Source organism: Pseudomyrmex gracilis, unplaced genomic scaffold (genome assembly GCF_002006095.1).
Source record: "Pseudomyrmex gracilis isolate BER0280 unplaced genomic scaffold, ASM200609v1 scaffold_293, whole genome shotgun sequence".
In the NCBI taxonomy this organism is placed as follows: Eukaryota; Metazoa; Arthropoda; class Insecta; order Hymenoptera; family Formicidae; genus Pseudomyrmex; species Pseudomyrmex gracilis.
In genome coordinates, this window is record NW_018020877.1 from 140,826 (window position 1) to 155,224 (window position 14,399).

At 36.9% G+C, this 14,399-nt stretch overlaps 1 protein-coding gene across 1 annotated transcript in view; it reads right to left on the reverse strand.

The window, feature by feature from the left end:
• LOC109859843 (ankyrin repeat domain-containing protein 13D-like) overlaps positions 1-11,660 on the reverse strand; it is a 68,095-nt gene extending 56,435 nt beyond the window's left edge. The window contains exon 1 of the mRNA XM_020438449.1: positions 11,576-11,660. Within this exon, the coding sequence (XP_020294038.1) occupies positions 11,576-11,607 (32 nt within the window). The 5' untranslated portion in view covers positions 11,608-11,660. The remainder of the gene's footprint in view (positions 1-11,575) is intronic.
• Positions 11,661-14,399: the final 2,739 nt, after the last annotated feature.

The following is a 14,399-nucleotide window of genomic DNA, read 5'->3' on the forward strand; positions in this document are numbered from 1 at the left end:
AATATATTTTAATATATATTTATGTTTAATGTGCAAAAATGTCCAGCATAAGCTATCCGTTTGAAATTTCGCGTAGTTTTTAACTATAATCTTATCTTTACTGTGATTTTCTTTGGAGTAGATTGTTATTGGTAAAAAACTGTTCTTTTTTTTGTCTATAGGTTACTTAATATTTACATGTTTGAAGTTATTTTTTGCAAAACGTTTGCGTTGCAATACTTAAAAAAATATATATAATTTGACAAAACCTTTAAAATCTTTTTCTATTAAAATAAAAAAAACTTTAGTTTTTGCTTTTTACAATATAATGATTTTTAATAATTTAACTTTAACTTAAACAATAATCGAGAGGTGAAGTTCCGAAAAGCGGAACCCTTCGAATTTTTTGTTGATTATATTATTATATTTTAGTGCATTGATCACAAATATGATATTAAAAATTATCGACAAGGTCATTTTCAAGTCACAACTAAAAATATATTTCTATTTTACAGTTATTTTAATAAATATTTATAGTACAAAAAAATGTTTAAAATAAAAGTTGTAGCTCTTGAAAAAATATATCATTTATGTTTTATGCAGTTTTTCTATAGAACCAATACTTTTTGAAAAAAATAAAATAATAGGAAAGGTAATAGAACACTTTTTCTTTCTTTGTACTAGCCTAATATAGTAAACTCTTACTAGAGAGACGCTAATTATAAGTTCGCCAGAGTTTCTTCCCCGCGTAATTTATGCGGGAAATTCAGATGGAGCTGACGGCGCGGTCGCTTGACGGTAATGCGCAACCGAATAGTTAGGTTAGGAGAAGAGAAGTGCGGTAGCGCTCGAGCGAGGAGAAGCAGAGTCGAGGGAGCAGCAGGAGCAAAAGGAAGCTCGGGAGAAGAAGAAAGAAACTTGTATTACTACGCGCGAACATTATCGTATCGTGTACTTGGCAATCTTCCTTTCTTTTTTTAATAAAGTGTTAATCAGTTAAAGAGAGAACAATTTGTTTACTCGATATTCTCTTTCCCAAACTTATGTAACGTTTTTTATAAATTTGTAAAAAACAATATGAAAAAATAAAATAAAATAAAATAAAAAAGTAAAAAAAAATATATATATATATAAAATGGTTCAAAAAAACAAAAAAAAAATAGAGTTCTTTGTCATGTCCTCGTCGTTGACTCCTGGCTCGGCTAAAAACAAAGAATGTTACACTTCCGCTGCGATTTTGTGCTCTGTGGAGAAATAAGAACTTAAAGTTTTGCGCAGATTCCTATTGTCTATTGTGATCATTTGCACAGAACATTATTGCACATGTACAATGTTACACAAATGAAGCACTATGCATTGTGACAGTAATGATATTGATTCTAAACTCGTGAAATTCAAAAGAAATAAGAATAAAGGCAGTGCAAGCCAAATACTGGTATCCGTGTATAATAATTAAAATTTGTTAATAAAAATATGTTATTAATGATATTTTAGTGACATATGGTTAAATTAAGTTAGGTTAGATTAGGTTAACAAACTAATAAATATATATTCGGTCATGAGAGCCGTTCGCTAGGTGTTGTGCGGACATTATACGTGTATATATTTATATACATATACACGTGTTCACGTGTAAATTTTTACACGTGAAATTCGAATTGTAATAACAATTCTAAAATTCATATAGGATGCTATACTTGCATCTCGTATATGAGAAATCCCAAATACCCCCTATTTAATTAATTTCAATTAGGGGATATTTGGGATTTCTCATATACGAGATGCAAGTATAGCATCCTATATGAATTTTAGAATTGTTATTACAATTCGAATTTCACGTGTAAAAATTTACACGTGAACACGTATATATGTATATATATACACGTATAATTTCCGCACAACACCTAGCGAACGACTCTCATGACCAAATATATATTTATTAGTTTGCAAACTTCGGAGCCTTAAAAGATTCTTTAATTGTTTAGATTAGGTTAAGTTCCCGAGTCCAAAATTAATGCATTTATTACGCGGAGATTGGAGAGACTCAGGCCTCCACTCTCTCGAAGAGAGGCTGCAAGGTCAGTGAGTAAAGCGCGACGGGGCGGGAGCGATAGGACCCCTTCCCGTTTCGCGTCGTGTGAGAAGACCACTTGGATGGCCCGGCGGGTCTCGCTGCCTTGCCCGTGATTTCGGCAAGTGCCGATCAGCTGGGTCTAAGTTGCGAGGAAGAAAGCCAAGCGGGCGATCAAAGCCTTGGTGAGACCGCAACGCGAGACCTCCCTCCGCTGCCCACAAATTTGGGACTAAGTGTCACGCGCCTGCGATCGGGAAGAAGAGTGCTGCGAAGCAGAAGCCGCGCGTAAAAGTGCCGGTGACTGCGGCAGTCACTCTCCTACATAAGAGAGAGAACGCCTCTTACGCCGCGATTATGCGGCTGTGTCGAGCTTCTATCCGCCTAGATGAGCTCGGCATTGCTGACGTCCATGCGAGGCGGACCGTCGCCGGAAGCATGATGCTTCAAGTTGTGACGGGAATCGCTTGTGTATATAGTGTATATATGTTATTTTCCTAGTATTTTTATATGTTATTCTTTTCTTGTTCTATTATTACCATTCTGCCATTATTACTCTTATCTATCACATTTATTAAATAAAAGTATACGTACAGATCAACACACGCGCCTACCATAATTCCGCCAACCTTCCTATATAATTCCTATTCCCCTGCGGACTAACCGATAGTTTAGGGCGCGGAATTATAGAATAAGAACGCACGTGTACAAGAGAAGACCTGTGCCGGTGCGACACGGCACAGGTGCGTGACACGGCACGCAAACAAGCGCGTATCGCACGCCGACCCCGGACGGACCGTAGGCCGCTCCGGGGTATATAAGCCGAGCGATTTCGGCAGTCGAGACCAGTTCCTTTTCCCGAGCTCTAAAGGCAGTGTCTCCAAGAGCAATCCTAGAAGCCGAGGCATAGTCTCGGTGCATATATCCTGACCATCCGGTCGAGGCGTAGTCTCGACTCACCCGGTGTCAGAGGCGTAGTCTCGGGCACATCCTGACCGTCCGGTCGAGGCGTAGTCTCGACTCACTCTGTGCCAGAGGCGTAGTCTCGGGCACATCCTGACCGTCCGGTCGAGGCGTAATCTCGACTCACCCAGTGTCAGAGGCGTAGTCTCGGGCACATCCTGACCGTCCGGTCTAGGCGTAGTCTCGACTCACCTGGCGTTCCGGCGCACGTCGTCGCCGCCGGCTCTAGGAGCCCGGATACTCAATCGGCCGTTGTAACCGCCCCAACAAAAACAGTCGTTCTCACGACTCAACGGTCGCATCCCCGACCGGGGACATCTCGGCACCCTCGACCGACTACACCGGCCGCACGAATCAAGGCCATTGCACCCCGATAGAATAACCCCGAGTGTATATATTGTTTACCCCGCGTGTATATACCGACAACCAACCGTAGGTTTAAGATTAGAATTAAGTATCCGACCGCGCACCGTCATCTTTATGCCAACAAGCGCCGTCAGTAAAAGCATTCGACTCGCCGCCGTTTTCTCACACATAACGCGCGACAAAAAGCACGCAAATCACCTGAAAACAAATCGCTCTCAGCGATCAAAATCGCGGAGTTACCGACATTTGTAAAATAGTTATTACTCCATGGAATAAACCACACTACATTTCAGAATTAATCAAAACGAGTGTCGCAATTTTGTCCCTTCCCCTCCTCCTGAACCCTGGAGCCGACCGAGCTGTCTGGCAGGCGGAAGGCCGGGCGAAGCCGATAGAAAATCGGCTCCGTTACAAAGTCTCCGGCGACGAGAGAAAAGTAGTCGCTGCGGCGAACTTGGGGTCGAGGTCGGGCGATCCGCCAAGTCCGGAGCTGTCCGAGTGACGAGTTTCGACGATACTGTCGCTCAAAAGTAACTGGCGGCAGCTCTGGCCGATTGGAGGCTGTCGCTGGGTGCAAGCCCTCATTGAGAACCTCCCGCCTAGACAAGTGAGATGCCACCGCCTGCAAACCGGGTAGCGGTTGTGCACCTCCACGGTGAACCGCAGCAATAAGTGCTATCGCTGCGGCGAACCAGGCCATCGTGTCGGAGCATGCAGAGCGAAGATGCCGAGGTGCTCACTTTGCTCGGACTTTGACCGCTCAGCCCGGCACTTAGAGGGGCCGGCCTGTTCGGCTCTTTCTCCCGTAATTATGAAGCGGTTCCGGGGACCTTCCCACGAGTCAGCTGGCCTCGGCCGCTGCCTCATCGGATAGGGGCTCCTCAATAGAGGTAGTAGCGAGAGAACTTCCGGTGCCGGCTGCGACACCAAAGGTGCAGTCTGCAGCATCGCAGGCGTCGACGTCCACCGCGTCCGGATTTCCGGTGCTGAAAGCATCGAAGAAAGCGGCGACGGCGGCGGCGGCAGCGGAAAAGAAAAAAGGCGGCTCCGAAAACCAAATCCCAACGAAGAGTGCCCTCGCTGCTCTGCTGGGAAGTCCTTCAGAGCTTAAGAAGGAGCGGTCAGGACTCTTGTCCTTGAAGAATCGTTAGTCCACTGGGGCGGGAAGGCCCCTGTTATTAAGAGAGGTCAGTCTTCAGACTGAGCATTGCAGCGCAATCTTAGATGGCGTCTCTTTTTGGAGGTTTGACGCCGAGACTACACGGAGGGTGAGTAGGTGTTGTGACTTGCACGTTTCATTGTACGTAACCCCACTAGTGGCGGAAAGAAGCTGTGGCACTTTCTTCTGCCATAGAGGAGCTTAGGCTTCAAGGAAAGGCGGTAGCCCGTCATGAACTTCGAGGTGATGGGAGAGGTCCCATGAGGAAATAGCCTCTAGGCTTTCTAGAAGTCTCTTCCTCAGCCTTTGATGGCAGGGGCGTGTTCCGTTTGATTACAGTACGATTCGACACCAAATTATTGGACACAAAATAATTTGACACAAAGTTATTAGACATAAAATTATTCGACACAAAATTATTCGATACCGTACGATTCAACACAATACTATTAGACACAGTACAAATGACAAGCAATGTGCATTGCGACAATTAATGATAGTTGTACCAAAGGTTAGGTTGAGTTAGATTTTTTTGGGGAAGAGGAGCAAGGGGAAGGCAAAGCTCTGTCCCGCCCATACGTGTACGATAATGTGTGATACAAACAAAATATTTACTTATAAACATTACACGGTATCGGAAAGTGTGTCCAGTAATACGGTGTCGAATAATTTTGTGTCCAATAAATTTGTGTCGAATTATTTTGTGTCCAATAATTTGGTGTCAAATTGTACGGTGCCGAATAAATCAGTGTCGACTCGTACGGTGTCGAATAATTTTGTGTCCAATAATTCTGTGTCGAACTGTACTGTGGTCAATAGAGTATTATTCATGATCGACTACTTTAGCTATTCGGGATAGCTCATACGCGTACTTGTAATTTATTAAGAGGCGATGATATCCGATTGCAAGAAGCTGAGTTGCTTGCATCTTGCTAAGACATTGCATGAGGTAAGCCAATTGTTTTTATAGCTGATAATTGTGCATGCTTATGCAGAGTCTAATTGCTCTCCGCGCGCTTATTGGCTTACATTTATTAATTCATATCTCAATAACTATTGTGAATTGTATAAAATGGTAAATTACTTTTCTGTTCAGATTGACCTAATCTACCTAGACACTTTGTCTTATTAATTCGGGGTCAGAGACCTTGTATAATGAACATGTTGATGTAAAAGACCATGTATTCATATTAACGATAATACATGTAAAATAAAGTATAACTTAAAATTAGAAAAATATTGCTTTTTGAAAATGCACACTAAAAAAATTAAGTTAGTAGTGAAATTAATTTTATTTTACATAAATATACGCATATACGTTGTTATATTACACAAAAAAACAACGAAGAAAACCACCGGAAACTAAACCTTAATCTTTAACTTAGTAATCAGGCGTTTACTCGCCAGCGCTACACCGCGCTTCTCGAAAACCGTACTAACGAAACGATATATAAGTAACGCCTATAGTTTGATTAGATTTTTTTAGAAAATGGCTGAGAGATGTGTCCTATCTCTGTGCTCAAGTACTCTTCTGGTAGAGTACTGTACAAAACCAACCTTATTGAAATCGGTGACCCACAGTTTGCCACCTTCCATTGTAAGACATTGCATGAGATATGCCATTTGTTTACAGCTGATAATCATGCACGCTTATAGAGTCGATCATTGTCTCTTGCACACTTATTGGATCACATTTCTTAATTTATATCTCAAGAACTATTGCAAATTTTTCAAAATGATAAATAACTTTTCTCTTCAGATTGATTCAATCTATATACGCATTTTACCTTATTTATTCGTTGTCAGACACCCTGTCTGCAAAATTTAATAACAGTGTTTTCTGTTATTCTTGGGCGTGTTCCGTTTAACCACAGTATGATTCGACACTAAATTATTGAACACAAATTTATTAGACACAAATTTGACATTAAATTATTCGAATACATCGTACGATTTGATACCGATTTACTCAAGACTGCACGATTAGACACCGTGCGATTCGACACAGTACAAGTGACAAGCAATGTGCATTGTGACAAGTAATGATAGTAATAACCCACAGGTTAATGTGGGTTAGTTTTTTTGGGAGATGTGGTGCAAACAGAAGGGCGATCCCTTCCCCCGCTCACACGTGTACGATAATGTGTAATGCGAACAAGATATTTACTTGTGAAATGTACACGATATCGGAAAATATACTGTGTCCAATCATACCAAATCGTATAGAGGAGTGCACCATATCGTGCCGCGTCAAAAGAAGTATTTCTTAGAAATTTCTTCTCTGGCTGCCTGTAATACCGCGCGCCGTTCTCTTTCGATCTCGGACCGCTCGAATAATTTTGTCCAATAATTTGATGTCGAATCGTACTGTATTCAATAAAGCACCCGTTATTATTCTCATAAATGCATTGTATATGTATATATATGTGCATAATAACAATATCATTAACAAAAAAATACATTAAATGTCATACGTAAAGTACTTGATAACTTTTCTTTAGGAAATCTGCTACTGTTAGTTTTGTATCTTTTAATGTTTATTTTACTAATAGCACAAACAGTTTATTCAAATGTTTTCTGATAGTTGCGTTATATTGTGTAATGTTTTTTCTTTGGTGATGTTTTTATTATGTGCATATATAACATATTTGTGAGAATAACATTACTTTCACTATCTACTCACTTGAGCGTTGTTACGTGCTGCAATCTTTTTTTATCTTTTAGCCTTATCTTTATGTCTTCAGTCAATTATTTTCTTTAACCTGTATAAACAACCGGTCAAAATAGTAGACCTATAAATATAAATCTAGTAACTCTTTTTCCAATCCAAACAATCTGTTCAATAAAGCCTACACTTATCTCAATGCCTAAACATTGTAGAACGTGCCGAAAGAATATCTTGAGTTCTAGGAACGAAGATCCAGCTCATACGTTTAGTTTGTAGTGTAGCTCTGATGAGCAACATCAACTTTCAGTTTTTACAACAGTATCTCATAAATTTTTCATTCTGTATTTTTATCCATTATATTCCACGTAACTTAAATTATGAGAGTGGATTAGACCTACTAGGGATACCACTATAAAAAAAATGCGCCATGCTATCTACCGCAAGGTGGTGTAGAAATGATAGCGTGCAATAATTGTATAATATGTAAAACATTTATTAAAAGAAAAAGAAATAAATGTTTGAAAATATTTATTGTGTGTTTTTATACCTTATTGTCACTTAATATTTTATAAGTGTAGTTAATACACAATAGCAAATAAACTGTTAATTTTAATTTGACTGGACTTCCTGAGACATGTAAAAATGATTATAATAACTGATTTGTCATGTGTTACTTATTGACAAACTAGTAATGGTAAATAATTGACACTTCACATTTATATTTATTAGTTATTTTGACTATAAGTGTAATGTGAAAATGAAATAACATATGTATAAAATTATTAAAAACTACATAGAAAAATAGTTACAATAAATCGTAAGAAATGTATGTACTTGTTCTTTTTGAAGTACATTTCTTATACGAGTTGATATTTGATGCTTTCGCGGTGTGTTGTATTTAACATACAAGATTTTTCGGGTTTGAACCGTGTTAGTGTCATTCTTATACCAACGTTTCTTATACCGATATTGTATCAGATTGCTCTTTAAAGATTGCTCTTTAAATCAGATTGCCCTGATGAAGTTAATTGAAATGTTTACGAAACGTCGGTATAAGAATGACACTAACATGGTTCAAATCCGAAAAACATCTTTGTATCTTATACGAATTATTATAACTATTTTTCTATGTAGTTTTTAATTATTTTATGTTATTTTATTTTTACATTTATACTTTTTAAACTTAAAATGAAAATAACGTGAAAATATAAGTGTAAAGTGTCAATTATTTAATTTCAATTTAGGGGGGTATTTGGGATTTCTCATATAAGAGATGCAAGTATAGCATCCAATATGAATTTTAGAATTGTTAATTCAATTCGAATTTCACGTGTAAAAATTTACATGTGAACACGTATATATGGACATATATACACGTATAATTTCCGCACAACATCTAGCGAATGGCTCCAATGACCGAATATATATTTATTAGTTTAGAAACTACAGAGCCGGAAAAGATTCTTTAATTGTTCAATTATTTAACATTACTAGTTTGTCAATAAATAACACATGACGAATGAGTTTCCTTTAACTATTTTTACATGTCCCAGGTGGTCCACACAAATTAAAATTAAAATTTTATTGTTTACTGTGTACTAATGATAAATTTTTAAAATGTTATCTACAAATAATATTGAAAATATGTTTTGTATGTGAAAAATATAGAAAAAATAGAAAAATTGAAGAATATAATCACATCATTATTTCCAACCTAAACAATCTTTAATTTTTTTTTTATATTTTTAATTCTTTTAGTAAATAATTAAGTAATTAAATAAATAAATAAATAAATAAAATCTCATTACCAACATCTCGGAATTTTTGTTTTACTTCAAATAAATAATTCTAATGTCGAAACAGGATACTGAGCAGATGTGAATCAAAACACAAGATATTCGTGTGAGTGATTTTTTATTATTTGATACCGAAAAAACTTACAAACGTTTTGATTTCTTTGTTCGGATTTTTATCAATGTGTAAGCAAAATTGTATAATATAAAAATTGTATTACTCTATTGCTTCCTACTACCCAAACACCTGAGGACAGCAATACATACTTACAAATTATACTGAACTACTCACAATGAATGCTCTGTGATTTTTCTTATAAATTTTATATTATATAATTTTGCTCATACATTGATGAAGAATAATGATATCAAAATGTTTGTAATTGGTTTTGTTTTATCAAATAATAAAGAACTCACTCATACAAACATCTTGTGTTTTGATTTGTATCTGTCCAAGCATCCTGTTTTATCATCTCACGAGCTCATTCAATTAATCTAACGTTAAAATTTTGATCATTTATTATCTCTTTATTTATTTACGGAAAAAATCTTATAAAAAATACTATCCTATAAAAAAAACTCTTCATTAATTCCTGTAAAAACATTTAATTTTTTTTATAACAATATTACAATATTTGAATATTTTTTGTGTACGTTAAAAATTAAATAAAGTGAAAACAAACTGTAAAACAGAGAAATAAGTAAGAAAACCACTATGATTAGCAACAAAATGTATCTTCAAATTATTTTTTTCTTTGCATGAGATTCGTTCTGTAAATAATTAATTTATTCGAGACTAACGTCCTATAACAAAACTATCAACAAAATACGGCAATTCTTAGTTTCGGAATATTATGATCCATATGCTGAGTCATCGGCTAAATGGTGAGACATCGCATGACCCATATGTTAAGTCATCGATTTCGAATATGTTATTATCAAAATGTTAATACTAATAATTATTTATTTTTTTATTTACTTATTTATTTTATGGGAAGACTCCTATAAAGAATACAAACAAAAGTTTAATTTTTGTAATTACAATAATACGATATTTAATCTATTTTGTATTGTAATAAATATTGTCTCTTTTGTATATAACAAAATTAATGAGTAAAAAAAAAGATTAAATAATTAAACAAGCAGTAGTATAATCATATGCTGAGTTATCGGTCTCGAATGTGTTAAATAAATAAATAATTAAAAATCCATTATTGCTTTCTTTTATGCCAAGATAATTACACTAATATAATATTTAAAATACTCTTTTTTCTAAATATTGTTTCTTTTTAGTATGTAACAAAATTAATAAGTAAAAGAAAGATTAAAGAAATACACAACAATAACAATCAGTACTACATTCATATCTCCGCCGAAATGTAATTTATAATATATTTTCCCTTTCTTTATGAGATTCTTCTCGTAACTTTCTTAACTCTTTCATTACGTATGGACGAGATATCTCGATTATCACGATATCACTTATGCAACGCTTTAAGGACCTTCTATAATAAGATATTAGTAATAAATCAGAAGTCAAAAGCAAGAAATTGACTAATCACAATCGATTATTCTTCTGTAATTTGACTGTGATTGGTCAATTTCTTGCTTCTGACTTCTGATTTATTACTAATATCTTATTGCAAAAGGCCCTTTAGACAAGATATCTCGCGTCACAACTTTCGTTATTCGAAAGTGCTATAAACAAGATATCTCGTATAATTTAATTTGTCATCTGAAAATTTAGATTAAAGAATCAATTCAAGAAGATTTTGTTGATATCTTGCCCGTAGCACAGCAATAGAAATTGCGACGCGAGATATCTCATCCATAGCATCACTCAAGCGACATTGTGATGGCGAGATATCTCGTCCTCGATAATGAAAAGATTAATTAAATAAATAAGTAAACAGACTCATTATCGACACATCTCAGTATTAGAATTATTTAGTTTGATTAGCAAAACATGCGAATAATTGCTCGTAATTTGCTAATCAAAATGAAACATTCACGCTTTCGCGTTTGGCCATCGTTATTTTCCATCTTCCATTATGTATATGATATAGTATATGCTGTTATGTTAGCTCCTCCCGTACTGTTGCTACGAGTAACAACCGCGAGCGCGTGAAGCGCGCCGGGCTGTCTTACGCGCGTAAGACGGCCCGATGCATGCTTATTCGCGGATCTTTGTTAATTAAGATATCGATAACTATTGCGAAATCTAGCAAAATAGTATAGGACTTTTCGACTCAGTTTTACTTCTTCTACCTGCCTACGAGAGATTTTAAAGTAATTGTCGGACACCCTGTATATATGTATATGTATATTATAATTCAAAATATATTATATTGTACAATACAAACTATATTATATCGACATTGTGATATTAGTTATTTGTGATAGAATCTTTGAGAGCATTGGTGCTTCTATATCTTTTTCCCTTGTATTTTAGATATTGGAATCATTTATTTATCTCTATTGAATTAGAATTTTTGTTGTCAAAATAAATCTCAGAAATCTGCTGGTTAGCACTGGTCTGTAATGATAGAACACTATATTGTGCAGTGGAGACATACCTCTGAAGTTGATTTTCTTCCTCAGTTGTCATATTAGGTGTAGCTGGTCTAGATGGCTTTTGTGCTCTTAATGCTTCCCATATATCGACCTAAATAAAAGTATTTGTAAATAATAGAATATAACACATATATAAAATACATACAAAAAAAGCGAATCCATAAAACTTACTAATTTAATATTTTAAAAACTAAGTAAGTCATTTTAATTGTCTTAATCATAAACTTTATAGATTTCAAAGGGCTTTAAAATTTATGCTTAAAATACTTTACCGTTCTCCTTCTGGAGAATAAAGTATGGAATAACTTTATAATATCTACAGAGCTTTCCTCTTAATTCATTTCTGCTTGACTCAAATTACTCAAATTACTTCAACAAATTACAATGTATATTAAACAGTAATTTGGTTAAGTACAATTCTCTTATATGTTGCCATCTCACTACCGTACATTCATCAACTTTTTCTTGGACGTGCTCCGTTTGACTACAGTACAATTCGACACCAAAGTATTGGACACAGATTTATTGAACATAAAATTATTCGATACCATACGATTCGACACTGTACAATTTGCCACGATACAATTAGACACAGTACAAGTGACAAGCAATGTACATCGTGACCATATATATAATACTCCTATATTGCTAGTACGGTGCCGACCTGAAGCCCGAATGTTACGGTGCAGACAATATAGTAGTCTCTCTCTCGCGCAAGGTCCAGCTGCTTTGTGCGCATGCGGTGAACATTCAAGCACGCTTGCGCATTTCTCTTTCTCGCGTTCTTTCTCTCACTTTCCAATGCTTTGTCTCGCTCGCACTCGCTTAGTAGACGCGCCTGCGCATAATGACGCTCGACTATCTATGCCCATATTTGGACTTCGTGCGTCTCTCTTTCTCGGGCCTCGTGCCTCATTGCAAAGATACGCGACTAGCAATATAGGAGTATTATATGTATGATCGTGACAATTAATGATAGTTGTAACACAGGTTGGGTTAGGTTTTTTCAGGGAGAACAAGAACTCCTTCCTCTTCCACAAGTACGATAATGTGTGATGCAAACAAAATAGTTACTTGTGAAGTGTACACGATATCGCAAAATGTACTGTATCCAATGGTATAGTATTGAATAATCTGGTATTGAATAATTTGATGTCAAATCGTAAGGTATCGAATAATTTAGTGTCAAATTGTAGAAGAATCGAAAAATCTCGCGTCAAATATTTTGATGTCACAGGGGCTGCGCTCGCCCTGCCTACATCCTTGCCTACTGCTCGCTACGCTTACACGAAAAAACGAAACAAACAAAAAGAATAAAAAAGTAGTCTTTATCGCCGATATGTATAGGGTAGGGTATCTTAAAAACAAAATATTTAGTTTTCGAATATGTAAAATGAATATATAGAGGTTAAAAACTTTCTTCACTGACTATCATGTACGCTTGTCAGTACTTGTCAGACACTGTTCTAAATCAATGAAAATATATGCGTGGAGACAATGTGTTCCGCCCCTTCTGCGAGGGGACTCCACTATTCAAAAACTAGACACATAGGTTTGACTTGACCCTCGTTTTGCCTCGTTGGAAAGTTGCACTGCGTCCACACATGCATTTCTCATTTTCTTCTGAAATGTACACGATGTCGAAGAACAATAGTTTATTCATGAAACTGTTTTTGTTTACATCTTTTTTATAAACAATGAGCCACGGTTAAAACAACTTTTAGAAACATACTAAGAAGATCATATTTACAATATATGACAACGAGAAACCGATCGGAGGGGGCTCCCCTATTCTGTATATTTACCTATTCAATTGTTACGTCCTGGAGACTCCACGGTCCCCTTTTTCATGCGACACGACGCGCCAACGCATAGCGAACCTCTTTTTTTTATAATAAATAACTCGAACGGGTCTCCTATCGTTTGGAAACTTAAAACTCCAGACGATAGGAGAACAAACAAAAATTATATCGGCGCCCGGAAAGATAAACTGCGCCTAGCAATAATACAAAATTTTAGCAGCTTTCCAAACAAACCCGGATATCTCCGGGTCATAAAAACGTCGGTCATAAAAATTAGAGCGGCCGGCGCAACTAGAAACTCCGGCATTTTTATTACAAACAAACAAGAAGGAGTCTATGCAGCGTGATCGCAAGAGACAACACTCTCCCTTTTTCCTTCCCCGAAAAATCGGACGAGGCGACCGAAGCGAGAGATCGTCGCCGATTGGCGATCTCGGAAGTCGCCCGACCGACTAATTAACAAATAGGAACCAGCAAAGCTCAACTGAGTTCCCGATTGGAAGAGTCCTCGCTTACTAAAACAGTATATAAGCCAGGGCTCTCGGAATCGGAAACTCAAAAAGAACCGCGCCGCATATCCAAAAAGAACTGCGCCGCATATCCGAAAAGAACCGCGCCGCATATCCGAAAAAAGCCGCAGATCAGTGAGTAAATTAGTGAGTGCCAGTGAGTGCGGAGAGCGAGATCACAGAAGCATCAACACCAGCGACCTGCAACCCCGAGCTATTCCAGTGCCGCACCGGCCTCAACCGAGAATCAACGCCACAAGAAACAGCAAGTAGTAAGTCCACACCATTATATATACGGAGGTTCCAGTTCTCGCGAAACCAAAAAACTGACATCGCGATTGATTTTTTTTTGAGATATCGAGAACGAACAAATTAAACAAATCTATAAAAATTCGGAAAGGCTACTCGCGGTGTGTAACCGTCTTGGGTGGCAGCCAAAATTTTCGGAAGGGCTACTCGCGGTGTGTAACCGTCTTGGGTGGCAGCCGAAATTTTGGAAGGGCTACTCGCGGTGT